Here is a 21,543-nt window from a genome sequence, read left to right on the forward strand (position 1 = left end):
CATTAACATCAATACTTATTGTACATATTTAACTTAAAAGCTTCTTAAGAGTAACTATGAGTGCTAAAGTGCCGGGATTCATGGAGGCTGCTTAAGGTTGGTGTAGGGTGTGCGTGCTGGGGTACACAAGCCAGGAGCGTGGGTGAGTAACGTGCCTCAGACTTCCTGTTACCACAGGCTCGTGCTGCATCACTCACGCTACAGGTCAGCCTCACCTACAAGTCTAGGTCAGCCTTACCTATAAGTCTAGCCTCGCCACTTACTCTTACGTCAACACTCACAATAAACATGACTCATTCGATGCCGTGAGTGGCATGGTGTGTTCAGTATTGAGTGGTAACTAGAGTAGTGAGCGAGCGAGCGAGGCGAGGGGTAACAGTGGGTCACAACTTGCATTAAGTGCTTAGCAGTGGGGGGAAGTGCTCCAACGACTCGCTTCAAAGAGAGACTAAACAAAGCAGCAGATTAAGTGCACAGTTGTCAGAGGTGGTACATGTGTACAGTTGTTAACGGGAGGAAGTGTCGGGGGCGGCGGCGGAGGGGGGGCGAAGACACTAGGGGGTGACTGACAACCTTGAGAGCTTTACACTTTGCTCAATTGAACAAAAGGTCGTTGCCGCTTAATTACTTTAAGTGTTAACGCCGTTAACGGCATGGGCAGAATAACGGCAGCATTACAATGTCTACGTTAACTGTGGCCCAGACGTCACGTGACGTGTTCCCACACACCTGAACCCAGTATCTCCAGCACTACACATCTGTCACAGATGTGTGAGCATCCTCCTCTCCCACGCTGATGGCAGCTTCCACTCACTCATCTGTGTTCCGGGGTCCACCCCCCCCAAACACACACACACACACACACACACACACACACACACAGCAACCTGTCCTCTTAAAAAGAACGTCGCTTTTGGCCGTATGGCCGAATATGGACGTAATTTGAAAATGAAAAAAAATGAAAATAAATTTGGGATTTTTTTTTTCAACAACATTAAGTTAAGGGTCCTCTGATAGGTTAGGTGGGCAGGAAATTCTTATAAATTTTCAAAACGTTAAAGGAAAATTTCCTCTTCTAAGCTGGCCGAGTAAGCCGGACGACTCAAACAGAAAACGGAACAGTACGTCACTTTTGTGAGCCGATTTCATTTCAAATTACGTCCAAATTTGGCCATAGTGCGCATACGCGCGAAAAGTGACGTTATTTTTAAGAGGACGGGTTGCTCACACACACACACACACACACACACACACACACACACACACACACACACACACACACACACAACACCCAGCTGTCCGTCGTGGCCAGTAACCTTAGGGAGCCTCCAGGAGGGCCGGCGGGCACTCTGCGACATAACACAACGTTCACTTACCATTGAGATAAGCGTTACTCTCATCACTCATGTAATCATCGTAGAAATCAGGATTATCGTCTGGAAAGATTGAAGAAGAGGGGCCTGTGTTAGTACTCTCGCTGGGTTGGTGGCTGGGGGGTTGTAGGGGGGGGGAGTAGGTGGGGAGGGGGGTTAGTGTTGGGGGGGGATATGTGGGGGGGGAGGGGTTGGCTGGGTGGGGGAGGGGTTGGCTGGGGGGGGAGGGGTTGGCTGGGGGGGAGGGGTTGGCTGGGGGGGGGGAGGGGTTGGCTGGGGGGGGGAGGGGTTGGCTGGGGGGGGAGGGGTTGGCTGGGGGGGGAGGGGTTGGCTGAGGGGGGAGGGGTTGGCTGGGGGGGGAGGGGTTGGCTGGGGGGGGGAGGGGTTTGGCTAGGCGGGTTGGTGGGTTGGTGGGTGGAGGGTTGGCTGGGTGATAGATTACCTGGGTGGAAGATTGGCTGGGTGGAGTGGGTGTATGGGTTGATTAGATATTCACCTAGTTGTGCTTGCGGGGGTTGAGCTTTGGCTCTTTGGTCCCGCCTCTCAGCTGTCAATCAACTGGTGATTGTGTGGGTAGGTTAGGGCCGGTGGTAAATGGCAATGGAGGGAAGGGGTCCCAATTTTCCACACACAAAAGTGTATTTGACTGTTAGAAGAATGACGGAAAAACTTCATACTATTACTGGAGGAGGAGGAGGTGGAGGAAGAGGAACGGAGGGAGGGGGTGAGATGGGAGGGATGCTGGAGGAGACCCCTCCTACACCAGGCGAGGGAGGATCAACCATTGGTCAGCCTCCCCCAGGGGAGCCTCCACACGCCCCCGGGGGTTCATCATCTAGTTCCATAGAGGGCAGCGTCTAGTCGCAAGGGGGGGTTACATCTACTCGCAAGGTAAATATGATCTACTCCCATTGAGGACATCTACCTCTTACGAACATCACATGCTCCCGATGGGCATAATATCTACTTCCTACAGGAATATAATCTATTCTTAATGAATTACTCTATTCCAGAGGGACATTATCTACCATATCCCGGTGGACGGTGTTTACTCTGGGATATCACCTACCCCCCCCCCCACACACACACACACGCCACCTGTCCCTGGATGAACATCAACTATCCTCAACGGACAGGTCATCCACTCTCAAAAAATACATTATCTACTCCTAAGGTAATATATAATTTTCGTTTCAAACACAAACTACTGATGGAGAGAGACGTTTTCAGCGTGAAGGGGAGCGGTCTCCTGCGTCTCTCATCTACCCAACATCTACTCTCAGGAACTACCTGTTCCCGAGAACATCATCTACCCTCGGCTGAATCATCTATTTTACATGTTATCATTTACTGGACATCATCCTTGTATCCTACCTAGCCTTCTGAGGGGCGTAGGGCCGGGGTGGTGAAGAGTAGGGGTGATGGTGGGGGCTGAGGTACCCCAGGGGGGGCGGGGGGGGGGGCAGGGGGCAGGGGTGGCAGGGGGCCGGGGGGAAGGGGGGGGGCAGGGGTGGCAGGGGGGCCGGGGGGGAAGGGGGGGGGGGCAGAATAGTTTATAAGGTCACAACAGAGTGCTGGAGGTCACTAGCAACACTTACACTAAACGTGACCTCATCTCACAGTGACCACCACGGGCCCTGAGTGACCACCACGGGCCACGAGTGACCACCACGGGCCACGAGTGACCACCACGGGCCACGAGTGACCACCACGGACCCTGAGTGACCACCACGGGCCCTGAGTGACCACCACGGGCCCTGAGTGACCACCACGGGCCCTGAGTGACCACCACGGGCCCTGAGTGACCACCACGGGCCCTGAGTGACCACCACGGGCCCTGAGTGACCACCACGGGCCCTGAGTGACCACCACGGGCCCTGAGTGACCACCACGGGCCCTGAGTGACCACCACGGGCCCTGAGTGACCACCACGGGCCCTGAGTGACCACCACGGGCCCTGAGTGACCACCGTGGGCCCTGAGTGACCACCGTGGGCCCTGAGTGACCACCGTGGGCCCTGAGTGACCACCGTGGGCCCTGAGTGACCACCGTGGGCCCTGAGTGACCACCGTGGGCCCTGAGTGACCACCGTGGGCCCTGAGTGACCACCGTGGGCCCTGAGTGACCACCGTGGGCCCTGAGTGACCACCGTGGGCCCTGAGTGACCACCACGGGCCCTGAGTGACCACCACGGGCCCTGAGTGACCACCGTGGGCCCTGAGTGACCACCACGGGCCCTGAGTGACCACCACGGGCCCTGAGTGACCACCACGGGCCCTGAGTGACCACCACGGGCCCTGAGTGACCACCACGGGCCCTGAGTGACCACCACGGGCCCTGAGTGACCACCACGGGCCCTGAGTGACCACCATGACACACACATTACACTTAGTGTATTTCTTGATCCTTAAACCACTGTGTGTGTGTGTGTGTGTGTGTGTGTGTGTGTGTGTGTGTGTGTGTGTGTGTGTGTGTGTGTGTGTGTGTGTGTGTGTGTGTGTGTGTGTGTGAGAGAGTATAGAGGATTGTGAGCGAGCAGAGTGTTAACAGGTGCCACATGGTGCCACAGGCAGGGTGGGCGTAGGGTGGTGAACTTGTGAGTGCCAGAGAACCAGGACATGTCATATACATATTGCATGCACCAACAGGTTGCTCATGCTGCCGTGCTCTCCTATTGCTACTCACTTATTCACACTTAAAGATAAACAATCAATTTTACCTTAAATTATTTTAAACTGTATTTTAAATTATTATATAATTTACCTTAAATTATTTAAAAATTTATCTTAAATTATTTTAAAATTAACCTTAAATTATTTTAAAATTAACCTTAAATTATTTAAAACTTTACCTGAAATGAATGACGAACACTTGACAGAATACTTCACTTCAGCACCTTAGGGATGGGTAAGGGGTCCAGTAGTACCCTAGGAATGGGTAAGGGGTCCAGTAGTACCCTAGGGATGAGTAAGGGGTCCAGTAGTACCCTAGGGATGGGTAAGGGGTCCAGTAGTACCCTAGGGATGAGTAAGGGGTCCAGTAGTACCCTAGGAATGGGTAAGGGGTCCAGTAGTACCCTAGGAATGGGTAAGGGGTCCACTATTACCCTAGGAATGGGTAAGGGGTCCAGTAGTACCCTAGGGATTGGTAAGGGGGTCCACTACTACCCCTCCCTATTCAACATATATACAGCTGACCTACCCCAACATGGAGAATACATCACATACGCTGACGATGTCACCCAAATAATTTGCTAACCGGGACCATCAAAGCCGCTACTAGCCGACAAGACCAAGGCGGCAATTGAACTCAAACAACTTTGAGAAACAATGGAAAATTAGCACCAACAAAAGTTTCAGATAATACACATTGCGAAAAGCTGCAGATAGAAGTAAGTCCATAATAATTGTCTGGTGTTCAAGAAAGGAAATATCATCTAGGGTGGACAGAGCAGTAGAAAAGATACAAATAAATAATTGAGTAAAGAGAGATTTGGGAGAAGGACTCGTATCAAAGGAAAATGTTTGTGATTTTAGAATAGGAAAATATTAGAAAGACAAGACTCGCCCCCTAAAAAGGTCATTTAATGGAGTGAAACAAATAATGGAAGTGCATAAAAATACCAGGAAACTGTAGAGTGATGAGGATGAGACATGATGACCAACCACACACTACAAGATGAAGAAACGACGACGTTTTGGTCCGTCCTGGACCAAAACAAGTCAACAACAAACAAGTTATCAAGTCGCATGTCAAGTCATTATCAAGTCCAGGGCGGACCAAAACGTAGTCCTGGTTGATGGGGTTCTGGGAGTTGTTCTACTCCCCAAGCCCGGCCCGAGGCCAGGCTTGACTTGTGAGAGTTTGGTCCACCAGGCTGTTGCTTGGAGCGGCCCCCAGGCCCACCACAGCCCAGTTGGTCCGGAACTCCTTGGAGGAATAAATCTAGTTTCCTCTTGAAAATGTCCACGGTTGTTTCGGCAATATTTCTTATGCTAGTCGTTTCTTTATCTTGTGGTGTGAGGTTTGGTCATATCTTCAGCCACGTTACTGTGACACATCGTCTGCACGAGACGGCAAACTTTGGTCATTATGACAAGATCTCTCAACGGAAAACAGAGAAAAGCTAAAACTAAACCTTGATGAAGCGAAACGTCTAAATGGGAATAGAAATAAAGAAGAAAAAGTCTTTGTTCTACATAATGTTAGGGACTGGAAAGCTAGTGAAATGGTACATAAAAAAATGCAACAAAACCATTAGAGGAAGGGAAAGTAAAGGACAAATGGAAAGGGAACATGTTCCTGAAAATTGTATATACCAACATAGATGGAATGAAATAAAAAATACTGGAGCTAAGAGATATAATTCAGCTCAAGGTCCCAGATATTGTTAGATCCCACACTAACAGAGACGAAAATGAAGAAAATGTTTTAAAGGAGGTGGTATTCCCAAGGGGCTACTCAGTCTGGAGACGTGACAGGAAAACTAGGAAGGTGGGAGGAGTGACTGTGCTGGTGAAACAACACCGGAAGGTAAGAAAATTAATAATCAACAACCTTCGACAAGTTGACATAATGGCATTGCAGGTCTGGAATCAGGATGATAAACTGATGATCGTAAATGCCTACAGCTCACCAGCAAGCAACACATGGACAAAGGAGGAACTGGATGACAAACGAGAGGGCCTCATAATGGTCATGAGAGAGATTATAGAAAAAGTAGATAAAGATAAGTCACGATTGATGGTACTGAGGGAATTCAACTTGAAAGCAATAGACTGGGAGGCCTACGAAGCAAAAACGAAAAACATTTGAACAGGCAGATTTGTGAACCTCATTCTGGAGACATTCATGTATCAACACGTCAAGCAGGCCACAAGAATGAGGGAGGTTATCTTGAGGTTATCTTGAGATGATTTCGGGGCTTTAGTGTCCCCGCGGCCCAGTCCTCGACCAGGCCTCCACCTCCAGGAAGCAGCCCGTGACAGCTGACTAACACCCAGGTACCTATTTTACTGCTAAAGGGGAAGGGGATGTTCCGTCAGTACTGGATCTGTAATATTCAATAATATTCACCAGGAAAGAAGAGGAGATAGTTGACATCCAGTACCTTCCTCCCTTGGGAAAGAGTGATCATGTCCTCTTGGACATTAAATATGCTTTGCGATATAATCTAAAGGGGAATGGGGACAATGAAACAGTTGATAAACTTGATTTCAAGATAGGACACTTTGGGGAACTTAGCAAATTCTTTAATTGGACAGACTTGTTGCTAGGCGAGGAAGTAAATCACATGGATGCCAAATTGTGAAATATACGATGACACAAACATTCATACAAAACAAAGATGAAGGACAAGAAAACAGGATTGGTTCAACAGAAATTGTGAGAGGACCAGAGAGGAAATGACAATAAAATGGGTTCAATATAGGAAGAGGCCAAACAGATAAACACAGCAGCACTACAAGCAAGCAAGAAACACTTACACAGCAGTGAGGAGAGAGAGGCAGAAAGGAACTTTGAGAAAGGTATAGACAAATGTAAAACTGATAGAAGAGTTTTTAAATGAGAGAGAGAGAGAGAGAGAGAGAGAGAGAGAGAGAGAGAGAGAGAGAGAGAGAGAGAGAGAGAGAGAGAGAGAGAGAGAGAGAGAGAGAGAGAGAGAGAGAGAAAGAGAGAGAGAGAGAGAAAGAGAGAGAGAGAGAGAGAGAAAGAGAGAGAGAGAGAGAAAGAGAGGAGAGAGAGAAAGAGAGGAGAGAGAGAAAGAGAGGAGAGAGAGAGAAAGAGAGGAGAGAGAGAAAGAGAGGAGAGAGAAAGAGAGGAGAGAGAGAAAGAGAGGAGAGAGAGAAAGAGAGGAGAGAGAGAAAGAGAGGAGAGAGAGAAAGAGAGGAGAGAGAGAAAGAGAGGAGAGAGAGAAAGAGAGGAGAGAGAGAAAGAGAGGAGAGAGAGAAAGAGAGGAGAGAGAGAAAGAGAGGAGAGAGAGAAAGAGAGGAGAGAGAGAAAGAGAGGAGAGAGAGAAAGAGAGGAGAGAGAGAAAGAGAGGAGAGAGAGAAAGAGAGGAGAGAGAGAGAGAGAGAGAGAGCGAGAGAGAAAGAGCGAGAGAGAAAGAGAGGAGAGAGAAAGAGAGGAGAGAGAGAAAAGAGCAGTAAGCGGAGTTGGTTACCAAGACTCCAGCAGGTTACCATGGTGATTCTTCCACGCCAAGCATCACCACCTCCACCCCACTACATCACATCTACACCATCACAACACCTCTCCTCCTTCCTCAACCACCGCTACACTACCACCACAACCACAACCACAACCACCGCTACACTACCACCACAACCACAACCACAACCACCGCTACACTACCACCACAACCACAACCACAACCACCGCTACACTACCACCACAACCACCGCTACACTACCACCACAACCACCACCACAACCACAGCTACACCACCACCACAACAACAACCACATTGTTGTGGTTGTTGTTGTTGAGCCACCACCACACCTGAACCACCACCACCACACCTGAACCACCACCACCACACCTGAGCCACCAATACACACCTGAACCACCACCACACACCTGAGCAGCCACCACCACACACCTGGGCCCCTCACCACACACCAGCTGGGCCACCACCACACACCAGCTGGGCCCCCACCACACACCTGGGCCCCTCACCACACACCAGCTGGGCCCCCACCACACACCAGCTGGGCCCCTCACCACACACCAGCTGGGCCCCTCACCACACACCAGCTGGGCCCCTCACCACACACCAGCTGGGCCCCTCACCACACACCAGCTGGGCCCCTCACCACACACCAGCTGGGCCCCTCACCACACACCAGCTGGGCCCCTCACCACACACCAGCTGGGCCCCTCACCACACACCTGGCCCCCCCACCACACACCTGGGCCCTCACCACACACCTGGCCCCCCACCACACACCTGCCCCCCCCACCACACACCTAGCCCCCCCACCACACACCTGGGCCCTCACCACACACCTGGCCCCCCACCACACACCTGGGCCCTCACCACACACCTGGCCCCCCACCACACACCTGGGCCCTCACCACACACCTGGCCCCCCACCACACACCTGGGCCCTCACCACACACCTGGCCCCCACCACACACCTGGCCCCCCCACCACACACCTGGCCCCCCCACCACACACCTGGCCCCCCACCACACACCTGGCCCCCCACCACACACCTGGCCCCCCACCACACACCTGGGCCCTCACCACACACCTGGCCCCCCACCACACACCTGGGCCCTCACCACACACCTGGCCCACCCACCACACACCTGGGCCCTCACCACACACCTGGCCCCCCACCACACACCTGGGCCCTCACCACACACCTGGCCCCCCACCACACACCTGGGCCCTCACCACACACCTGGGCCCTCACCACACACCTGGCCCCCCACCACACACCTGGGCCCCCACCACACACCTGGCCCCCCACCACACACCTGGGCCCTCACCACACACCTGGCCCCCCCACCATACACCTGGCCCCCCACCACACACCTGGCCCCCCACCACACACCTGGCCCCCCACCACACACCTGGGCCCTCACCACACACCTGGCCCCCCACCACACACCTGGGCCCTCACCACACACCTGGCCCCCCCCCACCACACACCTGGGCCCTCACCACACACCTGGCCCCCCACCACACACCTGGGCCCTCACCACACACCTGGCCCCCCACCACACACCTGGGCCCTCACCACACACCTGGCCCCCCACCACACACCTGGCCCCCCACCACACACCTGGGTGAGGAGCAACAGAGGGCAGGAGAGCAGAGGTTGGCCGGGATACCGTCGCCATAGCAGCCAGGAGAAGGGGGGAGCCAGCCCCCACACCGAGGGGGAGTGGCGGGTGAGGGGGGGGGTAAAGGGGGTCAAGTAGGGAGGGAGGGAGGGAGAGAGAGAGAGAGAGAGGGGGGGAGGGGGTAAAAGATGGATAAGGGTACAATGATATCAAAGAAAAAGGAAAGGGTGGAAGCATTGAATCAGAGGAAGAGAAATGAGAGAAAGGAGGGGAAGAGTGAAGGGAGGAGAAGAGAGGGAGAGAGAAAGGACGGAGGAAGAGAAACGGGAGGGAAGAAGAGTGAGGAGACGGATACAGAGAGCTAGACAAAAAGAGAGACATATTACGCCTTACAGATCATGACAACCTCATAGATTATCCCTCCCTCCCTCCCTCACAATCTCCCTCACCACCTCTACTCTGTCTGTCCTCCTTCCCTTCCTAACTCCCTCTCGGCCTCCAGCCCTCCAGAGGCTCCTTTCCTCCATCCAGTCACCAGTCACCCCACCAGTCTCTCACCCCCACCAGTCACCCCACCAGTCTCTCACCCCCACCAGTCACCCCACCAGTCTCTCACCCCCACCAGTCACCCCAACCAGTCTCTCACCCCCACCAGTCACCCCACCCGTCTCTCACCCCCACCAGTCACCCCAACCAGTCTCACCCCCCCCCACCAGTCACCTCACCAATCACCCCCACCAGTCACCCCAACCAGTCTCACCCCCCCCCCCACCAGTCATCCCACCAGTCACCCCCACCAGTCACCCCCGTCACCCCACCAGTCTCCCCCATCACACCACCAGTCACCCCCACCAGTCTATAGTACAAGCCCGGGTCCAGGCCCGGCTCCAGGCCCAGAAAGGCCCCCGGATCCAGGCCCCCGGCTCCAGGCCCCCGGGTGTAGGCCCAGACAGTCCCGGGTGTAGGCCCAGACAGGCCCGGGTGTAGGCCCAGACAGGCCCGGGTGTAGGCCCAGACAGGCCCGGGTATGGGCCCAGACAGGCCCGGGTATATCCCCAGACAGGCCCGGGTATAGGCCCAGACAGGACCGGGTATATCCCCAGACAGGCCCGGGTATAGGCCCAGATAGGCCCAGGTATATCCCCAGACAGGCCCGGGTATATCCCCAGACAGGCCCGGGTATAGGCCCAGACAGGCCCGGGTGTAGGCCCAGACAGGCCCGGGTATAGGCCCAGACAGGCCCGGGTGTAGGCCCAGACAGGCCCGGGTATATCCCCAGACAGGCCCGGGGATAGGCCCAGACAGGCCCGGGTATATCCCCAGACAGGCCCGGGTATAGGCCCAGACAGACCCGGGTATAGGCCCAGACAGGCCCGGGTGTAGGCCCAGACAGGCCCGGGTGTAGGCCCAGACAGGCCCGGGTATAGGCCCAGACAGGCCCAAGTATAGGCCCAGACAGGCCCGGGTATAGGCCCAGACAGGCCCAGGTATATCCCCAGACAGGCCCGGGTATATCCCCAGACAGGCCCGGGTATAGGCCCAGACAGGCCCGGGTGTAGGCCCAGACAGGCCCGGGTATAGGCCCAGACAGGCCCGGGTATAGGCCCAGACAGGCCCGGGTATAGGCCCAGACAGGCCCGGGTATAGGCCCAGACAGGCCCGGGTATAGGCCCAGACAGGCCCGGGTATAGGCCCAGACAGGCCCGGGTATAGGCCCAGACAGGCCCGGGTGTAGGCCCAGACAGGCCCTGTTCCAGGCCAAGAATGCATGTGTCTCTACCCAGCACCACGTCACGTGACTATACACACCACCACGTCACGTAACTATACCCACCACGATATCCCTACTATCCTCCCAAAATATTCCCTTAACCCCCCCCCCCCCGCAATCTAGCCCTTCCCTAGCGGGCGGATGGACGCAGCAGGGACACCTCTCTTCATCCCAGGCGGAAGTGCTACTGTTGACGGCGGAGACCAGAGTCTGGTACCCCGGCCTCCCAGGGACCCGCAGGGGTTTGCGAGGGAGGAGGGGAAGGTTCAGGTTGGAGTAGGAGTGAGAGAGGTCCTGAAGAAGGGACGGTGGGAGGGGGAGAGTGTGAGAGAGAGAGAGAAGGGGGGAGGGAGAGTATGGTACACAAACAGGGGAAGAGAAAGTTGAAGAGATGGCGGGATAAACTGAATTATTCCCGGCCATAATTCAGTATCAGAGGGACGGGAGGGAGGCAGGAGCAGCAGGGGTTACGGGAGAGGAACGGGTGGTGGGGGGTAGAAGGGAGGTAAGGATGAAAGGAGAATGCGGAAGGGAAAAGAGGGGAAGCTAGAGAATGAAGGAGAAGAAACAGAAGGTATGGTAAGGAAGGAGAGAGGGAGGAAGACAAGGAGGGATCGAGGCGACAGCAACAAGAGAAGGGTAGGAAGGGAAAGAAGAATGCGAAAGAAAGCGGATGAGGGGGAAAGGGAAGAGTAGGTAAAAGGAATATGAAAGAGATGGCGAGGGACTAAGGCATCAGAGTGAGTGTGCTTGTGTACTCACCTAGTTGTGCTGGCTCTTTGGTCCTGCCTCTCAACTGTCAATCAACTGGTGTACAGGTTCCTGAGCCTATTGGGCTCTATCATATCTACACATGAAACTGAGTATGGAGTCAGCCTCCACCACATCACTTCCTAATGCATTCCATTTGTCAACCACTCTGGCACTTAAAAAGTTCTTTCTAATATCTCTGTGGCTCATTTGGGCACTCGGTTTCCACCTGTGTCCCCTAGTGCGTGTGCCCCCTTGTATTAAATAGCCTGTCTTTACCTGCTCTATCAGTTCCTTTGAGAATCCTGTATGTGGTGATCATGACCCCCCTTAACGCTTCAGTCTTCCAGCGACGTGACCTTTAATTCCCGTAGACTCTCCTCGTAGCTCATAACCAGATGCAAACTATGGGGGGACTTTTATTACCACTGCTGCCTTATTTACTCTTGTGTTGATGATATCCTCAAAATACATCCGGAGTCTGCCAGTGCAGACCGCTTATCACATGCCTCTGTATGACTAACCATTCTGTGTGATGGGGAGTTTTTTTTAGCACCACATAGCTAGCTTTTTGACACACTGTACTCCACTTCATATAGTCTAGGGCAGCTGCACTAATGCAGTTGTACCTCATATATTAATAAAATAAATAAATAAATAAAAAAAACAGCTCGGGTACTAGTTTGGCGGCAAACCTTTGAGCCTTTTCCAGTTTTGTCTTATGCTTGAGCAGATATGGACTCCATGCTGGAGCTGCATACTCCAGGACTGGTCTGACATATGTGGTATACAAAGTTCTGAATGATTCCTTAAACAAGTTTCTAAAGGCCGTTCTTATGTTAACCAACCTGGCATATGCCGCTGATGTTATCCTTTTGATATGAGCTTCAGGGGGACAGGTCTGGCGTGATACCAACCCTTAGGTCTTTCTCTCTCTCTGACTCTTGAAGTATTTCATCTCCCAAATGATACCTTTTATCTGGTCTCCTGCTTCCTACCGCTATATTCATTACATTACATTCGCTTGGGTTAAACTAACAACCATTTGTTCGACCATTCCTGCAGCTTGTCCAGGTCTTCTTAAAGTCTCAAGCAGTCCTTCTTGAAGGACTGCTTGAGTCCTTCAAAGAGGCAAGAAGGACACTCAATCAACTCGCCCTCTGTGTGTGTGTGTGTGTGTGTGTGTGTGTGTGTGTGTGTGTGTGTGTGTGTGTGTGTGTGTGTCTGTCTGTCTGTCTGTCTGTCTGTCTGTCTGTCTGTCTGTCTGTCTGTCTGTCTGTCTGTCTGTCTGTCTGTCTGTCTGTCTGTCTGTCTGTCTCTCGCACACACACGTGATCGCGCCCTACCCTCCCACCTGCCTGAGGCCCCACATTAGTGAAGGTAGTGAAGTTAAATTGGGTAGTAAGGGGAGCAGATGGGGAAATGGGAAGGCTAATGGGGTAAGTGAAGGGAGACAGGGAGGGAGAGGGGGTAGAGGAGAGGGCGAAGAGGAAAGGGGGAAGGTGTAAGCGTGGGAGACGGGAGGGGGGGGGGGTGGGGATGGAGGGGGAGAGACAGGGGTAGTGGCACGCACGCACGCACGCACGCGCGCACACCGAGTTCACACACATGAACCAGCGAGACTCGACCTAGTCTTCACTCTGAACGACTCCGACATAAGGGAAATCTGTTTCGAGGCCCCGGTAGGAATGAGCGACCACAGTGTACTGGTGTTTGAGTATCTGGTTAAGGAAGGGTTATTGAACTCAAGGAGGGGCACTGAAAACAAAAGGCTAACATTCCGAAAGGGTAAACTATGAGGAGATAAGAAAATTCCTAACAGATATAACATGGGAAACAGAGCTCAGGGGGAAAGACGGCCCAAGACATGATAGACTACATCACACAGAAGTGTAAGGAGGCAGCAGACAAGTTTGTCCCAGTCCAAAAGGAAAACAATGAAATGAAGATGAGAAACCCATGGTTTAATCAGAGATGTAGGCTAGCTAAGCAGCAAAGTCAAAGGGCGTGAAGAAACTATAGGAATAACAGGACACTGGAGAGCAGAGAAAGATACCAGAATGCCAGGAATGAATATGTCAGGATGAGAAGAGAGGCAGAAAGACAATTCGAAAATGACATCATAAGCAAGGCAAAGACTCAGCCTAAATTGCTGCACAGCCACAACCGGAGAAAAACAACAGTAAAGGAACAGGTAATGAAATTAAGGATAGGGGCAGACGGATTCACTATAAACGACAAGGAAGTGTGCGAGGAACTGAATAACTGGCTACTGGAATTCAACACGAGCAAATGTAAAGTTATGGAAATGGGACTAGGAGTTAGGAGACCAAAGGGACAGTACACAATGAAGGGGAACAGCCTACCTGTGACGACGCGAGAATGAGACCTGGGCGTGGACGTAACACCTAATCTATCTCCTGAAGCCCATATAAATAGGATAACGACAGCAGCGTACTCTACACTGGCAAAAGTTAGAACATCATTCAGAAACCTAAGTAAGGAGGCATTTAGGGCGCTTTACACTGCCTACGTGTGAGGCCAGTCTTAGAGTATGCCACGCCATCATGGAGTTCTCATCTGAAGAAGCATATAAAGAAACTGGAAAAGGTTCAGACGTTTGCTACGAGACTCGTCCCAGAGCTACGAGGGATGGGGTATGAGGAGCGCCTGAGGGAACTGTGCCTTACGACACTAGAAAGAAGAAGGGAGAGGGGGGACATGATAGGAACGTATAAAATACTCAGGGGGATTGACAGAGTGGACATAGACGAAATGTTCACACGGAATAGTAACAGAACGAGGGGACATGGGTGGAAGCTGGAAACTCAGGTGAGTCACAAGGATGTTAGGAAGGTTTCTTTTAGCGTGAGAGTAGTGGGAAAATGGAATGCACTTCAGGAACAGGTTGTGGAAGCAAATACTATTCATAATTTTAAAACCAGATATGATAGGGAAATAGGACAGGAGTCATTGCTGTAAACAACCGATGCTCGAAAGGCGGGATCCAAGAGTCAATGCTCGATCCTGCAGACACAACTAGGTGAGTACAACTAGGTGAGTACACACACACACGCAGGAGGAACGGGTAAGTCTGGTATAGTGGACAAGAGGAGAACTTAAAGAAGCAAGGGGCCAATAGATAGATGGAGAGGGGGGAGGAGGTCAAGTTATTATGGCGAGGCGCCATTGTCCTCCATCACGTAATTGGTCAATTCCACGATGGATTTGACAATTATTTCAGAGAAATGGCCTCCCATTTATAGATTTAAACGAGCTAAATTGGCTGGTTTACCTGAAGTAACTCCGCCTGACTGGCTAAAGCAGGCCGGAGGGTTGACGGGAATATATATTCGCTATATTTTCCTAACAGAACGGGGCGGTCCGTCTTTACCACCTCAAGAGAAGGTGTTTAATAAGACATATTTCACCACTCCCGACAAGTCGAGGGTTCGACTCCCGCAGCAGGACGTAAGTATTTGTGCAACGTTTCATTTCACCTGATGCCTCTGTTCACCTAATAGTTAGGAAAGTGTTGTGAGTTGCATCCCAGGAACGGTGAGGCGAGGCGGTCCACCACCAGGGTCTTAGACGCTCATTGCCGATAATGTGTGTATTGACTTCATGTTGTGTCTCATGCTGTAGTGTGACGCCCAATGTTGCCCACCATCCCCACCTGCCCTCTACCCCTCCAACACGTTCTCGCACTTTCGTACAGTCAATATTGACTTAATAAGAGCATATGTGACATACTAATTTATTGTGAATATTTTAGTTTACCTTGAAAAGCTTCATATTAAACACCGACCTTACCTAACCTTCTTAGTATGTTTAGATAAGCATCTTATTGCTTCTTAATTACAATTATTACTTAACCTATTCTAGGTATAGATAAGTAATAATTATAATTACGAAGCAATAAGATGCTTATCTAAACATACTAGGTCGGTGTTTTCTATGAAGCTTTTCAAGGTAAACTAAAATATTCACAATAAATTAGTATGTCACATATGCACTTAAGTCAATATTGACTGCACGAAATTGCGAGAACGGGTTGACCCCTTGGTGCAGGAAGTGACGTGTAAGGTCACGTACACACATACAGGGTCACAAACAAGGCCTGCAGGCTTAGAGAAAGGACACAAGGCTGTAAGGTAATTATGAGAAGCCATTAATGAGCAAAGCCAATCCGATTACACAGCACCTGCGAGGGATTGGAGGGCAAGGAGCTGGGATAGGACAGAGGGAAGGAATGGTGCCCAGCCACTTGGACAATTGGGGCTCGAACGCCGACCTGCAAGAAGCGAGACCTCAGGTATAGCAACGAAGAATTTATTTTTCTTCATTTTTATTATTTTCTACCACAGTCGTGGCCACACATTTACAATGCTAACCAGCATATATACATTTTCTTCTGTCCTCCATGGACAGGGTGAGAGATGTGTTAAACATATAGTTCAAGGGTTTATTGAACAATCAACCACAGAAGGTGATTGTAGTGCTTTTAAAATGCTAATCTAACCTACGTACTTCAACACACAGATTTACGTCTGTTCTATAAAAACAGTGTTCGATGTGTCTTTTACATAGAGTCATTAACGTGCGTTTACAAAGGAGAAATGCACTTCTGACCAGTCTCCACACATCCTGTATACATATACACATACATATAAGTGGAAGGACAGGATACACGGAGAGAATCCTGACCTAACTGTTCTCTGACTGAAACACTTGACAACTTTAGTGTTGCTGCTGCCTATTGACAGTGGGCGGGCCTGGCCGGTTCAGGGAAGGGGTCAAGAGGCAGATGGCTGGCACACCGTTGGGATGTTTATGAGGAAATGATATAATTTCTACCAGAAACATCATGAGGGGGGGGGGCGGGGAGTGGGCGGGGGCCACAATTAAAGACATGAAGAACTTCCTCACAAGCTGGGAAACAGTCGGAAAATTGGTCCTCCCGAAGAGCAGGCGATGATATCAAGTTATCCCGCGGCATGAGGACTCCTGGCACAGGAGCATGAGGACGCCTGGCACAGGAGCATGAGGACTCCTGGCACAGGAGCATGAGGACGCCTGGCACAGGAGCATGAGGACGCCTGGCACAGGAGCATCAGGACTCCTGGCACAGGAGCATGAGGACGCCTGGCACAGGAGCATGAGGACGCCTGGCACAGGAGCATCAGGACTCCTGGCACAGGAGCATGAGGACTCCTGGCACAGGAGCATCAGGACGCCTGGCACAGGAGCATGAGGACTCCTGGCACAGGAGCATCAGGACGCCTGGCACAGGAGCATGAGGACGCCTGGCACAGGAGCATGAGGACGCCTGGTACAGGAGCATGAGGACGCCTGGCACAGGAGCATGAGGACGCCTGGCACAGGAGCATGAGGACGCCTGGTACAGGAGCATGAGGACGCCTGGCACAGGAGCATGAGGACAGGAACACACTACCCCCAAGCACTAAACATTCAGGCACGAGTCCTCACAATTAAAAGGGACGCAGAGAGATAAGGAAAAGACACAGCAGGGAAAGATAGCAGCCCGAGTGTCTCCCAAAAAGAAGAAAATATAAATAAACAAACATGAGGTAAAACCGAGGATAAGAAAGGACACATTCACAGAGAACGACAATGAAGTTTGTGTGGCACTCAACAGGAGAATTCAGAAGTTCTTCCGAACAGAGCAAATAGGAATGAGAGATTTGAAAATCTCTGAAATGAGACTGGAAATGAAAGGGATGAAATGAGAGGGATGGTGTCAAATGAGGCAGGACTGGAAAACTTGGAATATACCAGAGATGAAGTAAGGAGGCACCTGCTTGTGACTGGAGACAAGAGAACTAACAGCAAGTTGGAAGACAGCCAATGTTGCAACAAGACACACACAGGAAAGACGTAAGGCACTAAACCAGTAACTGGCGAATGGTATACAAGTTAAGAGAGAAAACCGGCAGGTGTGTTGACCAGACCACACACTAGAAGGTGAAGGGACGACGACGTTTCGGTCCGTCCTGGACCATTCTCAAGTATCGACTTGAGAAAACAGGGAAAAGGAGACGAGAAGAACTGCAACAGTGAATAACGCAGTAACGGAGCAACAGAAGATAAGAGTGACATAGTAAGGGCTTGACACCCAAGGGGTCAGCAGGTGACACCCAAGAGGTCAGCAGGTGACACCCAAGAGGTCAGCAGATGACACCCAAGAGGTCAGCAGATGACACCCAAGAGGTCAGCAAATGACACCCAAGAGATCAGCAAATGACACCCAAGAGATCAGCAAATGACACCCAAGAGGTCAGCAAATGACACCCAAGAGGTCAGCAGGTGACACCCAAGAGGTCAGCAGGTGACACCCAAGAGGTCAGCAGGTGACACCCAAGGGGTCAGCAGATGACACCCAAGAGGTCAGCAGATGACACCCAAGAGGTCAGCAAATGACACCCAAGAGATCAGCAAATGACACCCAAGAGATCAGCAAATGACACCCAAGAGGTCAGCAAATGACACCCAAGAGGTCAGCAGGTGACACCCAAGAGGTCAGCAGGTGACACCCAAGAGGTCAGCAGGTGACACCCAAGAGGTCAGCAAATGACACCCAAGAGATCAGCAAATGACACCCAAGAGATCAGCAAATGACACCCAAGAGGTCAGCAAATGACACCCAAGAGGTCAGCAGGTGACACCCAAGAGGTCAGCAGGTGACACCAGCAGATGACACCAGCAGATGACACCAGCGGGTCACACACACAGGTCCACTCTCGGGCTTCGCTTCCTCCTGTAATCATTAAGAATCATCTCCCAGAGGGATATCGAAAAAAATTATGAAGAGGATAAATACTTTGGAAGACTGAAAATAGTCTGTAATGGAAAACAAAAATAATGATGTAACAAGCGGTTACTCGAGTTTAACTCCAGCAAGTGCAAAGTAATGAAGCTGTGTGATGGAAAAATGGATGCCGAGTATAAGGTGGCTATAGTGGTATCGAACCCTTCCTGGAACAGGATATATTGACCTGGCTGCTAGTGTTGTCACGGAAGCCCCGAGGCCTCATTAACCGGACTCGGGCAGCAAATACAAGGTTGGTCAACATGGACACTACATTTAGATATTTAAATAAGGAGTTGTTCAGGACGCTGAATACTTCAAGTTCTCTTAAGAATAGTGATCAAATACGCAGCTTGAAATGAAGGTTTTGAGCAGGACGCGCAAGCTGAAGCTCGACCCCCACAAGCACAACTAGGTGAGTACCAGCTCTGTCATCCCTCCCTCCCTCCCCCTCACTCCCCCACCCTGACACACTCCCCTCTCCCCCCCCCCATGCCCCTCCATCCTACTCTCCTCATTGGTCAAAAAAAATCTTTTAGTTTCCATGGCAACACACGTGTATGCTCCAAAAACACAGTCAAACGGCAAGTGAAGTGGCCAGCGCTGCCTGACAGCTGGCCCCGGGCCGGCCTCACAGCTGGCCAGGGCCGGCCTCACAGCTGGCCAGGGCCGGCCTCACAGCTGGCCAGGGCCGGCCTTACAGCTGGCCCCGGGCCGGCCTCACAGCTGGCCAGGGCCGGCCTCACAGCTGGCCAGGGCCGGCCTCACAGCTGGCCAGGGCCGGCCTCACAGCTGGCCAGGGCCGGCCTCACAGCTGGCCAGGGCCGGCCTCACAGCTGGCCAGGGCCGGCCTCACAGCTGGCCAGGGCCGGCCTTACAGCTGGCCCCAGGCCGGCCTCACAGCTGGCCAGGGCCGGCCTCACAGCTGGCCAGGGCCGGCCTCACAGCTGGCCAGGGCCGGCCTCACAGCTGGCCAGGGCCGGCCTTACAGCTGGCCCCAGGCCGGCCTCACAGCTGGCCAGGGCCGGCCTTACAGCTGGCCCCAGGCCGGCCTTACAGCTGGCCCCAGGCCGGCCTTACAGCTGGCCCCAGGCCGGCCTCACAGCTGGCCAGGGCCGGCCTTACAGCTGGCCCCAGGCCGGCCTCACAGCTGGCCAGGGCCGGCCTTACAGCTGGCCCCAGGCCGGCCTCACAGCTGGCCCCAGGCCGGCCTTACAGCTGGCCCCAAGCCGGCCTTACAGCTGGCCCCAGGCCGGCCTCACAGCTGGCCAGGGCCGGCCTTACAGCTGGCCCCAGGCCGGCCTCACAGCTGGCCCCAGGCCGGCCTTACAGCTGGCCCCAAGCCGGCCTTACAGCTGGACCCAGGCCGGCCTCACAGCTGGCCAGGGCCGGCCTTACAGCTGGCCCCAGGCCGGCCTCACAGCTGGCCAGGGCCGGCCTTACAGCTGGCCCCAGGCCGGCCTCACAGCTGGCCCCAGGCCGGCCTTACAGCTGGCCCCAAGCCGGCCTTACAGCTGGCCCCAGGCCGGCCTCACAGCTGGCCAGGGCCCGGGCCGGCCCTACACATAGGAGGGGAAGTGAGAGAAAAGTAGATTAGGTCGGGAGTGAGTGAATTATAGACTGAAGTAGAGGAGAGGGCCAAGTGGAACACAAGAGAAGGAAGTAGATGACAGCAAACGGAGGGAGAGAGGAGAGAGAAAGAAGAGAGAGAAAGAAGAGAAAGAAGAGAGAGAAAGGAGAGAGGGGAGAGCGAGAGGGGAGATAGAGGGGAAAGAGAGAGAGAGAGAGGGGAGATAGAGAGAGACAGAGTGAGAGAGAAAGAGAGGGGAGATAGAGAGAGAGATGAAGTGAGAGCAAGTGTGGAGCTCCAGCATCATCTGCTGCACGTTATGATGGGCGTCGGCGTCGCCATGGAGACGGGAGGCTGCCGCCAGTAGAGATATATTGCCGGCAAACTCCGTAATCCCGCCCCGGCCGACCCGACCACCACGCTCCCCCGCCCCGGCCGACCCGACCACCACGCTCCCCCGCCCCGGCCGACCCGACCACCACGCTCCCCCGCCCCGGCCGACCCGACCACCACGCTTCCCCGCCCCGGCCGACCCGACCACCACGCTCCCCCGCCCCGGCCGACCCGACCACCACGCTCCCCCGCCCCGGCCGACCCGACCACCACGCTCCCCCGCCCCGGCCGACCCGACCACCACGGTCCCCGCCCCGGCCGATCCGACCACCACGCTCCCCGCCCCGGCCGACCCGACCACCACGCTCCCCGCCCCGGCCGACCCGACCACCACGCTCCCGGCCGACCCGACCCGACCACCACGCTCCCCGCCCCGGCCGACCCGACCCGACCACCACGCTCCCCGCCCCGGCCGACCCGACCCGACCACCACGCTCCCTGCCCCGGCCGAACCGACCCCCACGCTCCCCGCCCCGGCCGGCCCGATCACCACGCTCCCCCGCCCCGGCCGACCCGACCACCACGCTCCCCGCCCGGCCGACCCGACCACCACGCTCCCCCGCCCCGGCCGACCCGACCACCACGCTCCCCCGCCCCGGCCGACCCGACCACCACGCTCCCCCGCCCCGGCCGACCCGACCACCACGCTCCCCGCCCCGGCCGACCCGTGGCCCGCCAGGCAAAGGTTCAAGGGAGGAAAGGATTGTGGAGAGGAAAGAATTGTGGGGGAAAAAAGGATTGTGTGGGAGAAAAGGATTGTAGGGAGGAAAGGATTGCGGGGGGGGAAAGGATTGTAGGGAGAAAAGGATTGCGGGGAGGAAAGGATTGTGTAAGAGTAGGGAAAAATTCAAGTTGGATGGGGAACTGGAAAAGAGGGGATGAAAGAGCAGGAGAGGCGTGGGTTGGAGGAGAGATCGAGCTGATGGGTTGGGAGCGAAGGAGGAAGGAGAGAGAACAGGAGAGAGGAAAGGAAGAAGAGTGGGAAAGGAATAAGAGCGGAAGAAGGCGAGGGAGTTTGAGGAAAAGAGAGTTAGGGACGAGAGAAAAAGTAATGGAGCGCAAT

The 21,543-nt window shown here is 53.6% G+C and overlaps 1 protein-coding gene across 19 annotated transcripts in view; it reads right to left on the reverse strand.

Annotated features, from left to right (window-relative positions):
- LOC123775303 (disintegrin and metalloproteinase domain-containing protein mind-meld) overlaps window positions 1-21,543 on the reverse strand; it is an 890,968-nt gene that overhangs the window by 426,116 nt on the left and 443,309 nt on the right. For 18 of the 19 annotated variants that reach the window (XM_069311667.1, XM_069311664.1, XM_069311663.1 and 15 more), the window contains exon 2: window positions 1,377-1,436. The exons of the other annotated variant lie outside the window; for it this stretch is intronic. In XM_069311667.1, coding sequence (XP_069167768.1) covers window positions 1,377-1,436 — 60 coding nt within the window. The remainder of the gene's footprint in view (window positions 1-1,376; window positions 1,437-21,543) is intronic. 19 annotated transcript variants of the gene reach the window in all.

Source organism: Procambarus clarkii, chromosome 70 (assembly GCF_040958095.1).
Source record: "Procambarus clarkii isolate CNS0578487 chromosome 70, FALCON_Pclarkii_2.0, whole genome shotgun sequence".
In the NCBI taxonomy this organism is placed as follows: domain Eukaryota; kingdom Metazoa; phylum Arthropoda; class Malacostraca; order Decapoda; family Cambaridae; genus Procambarus; species Procambarus clarkii.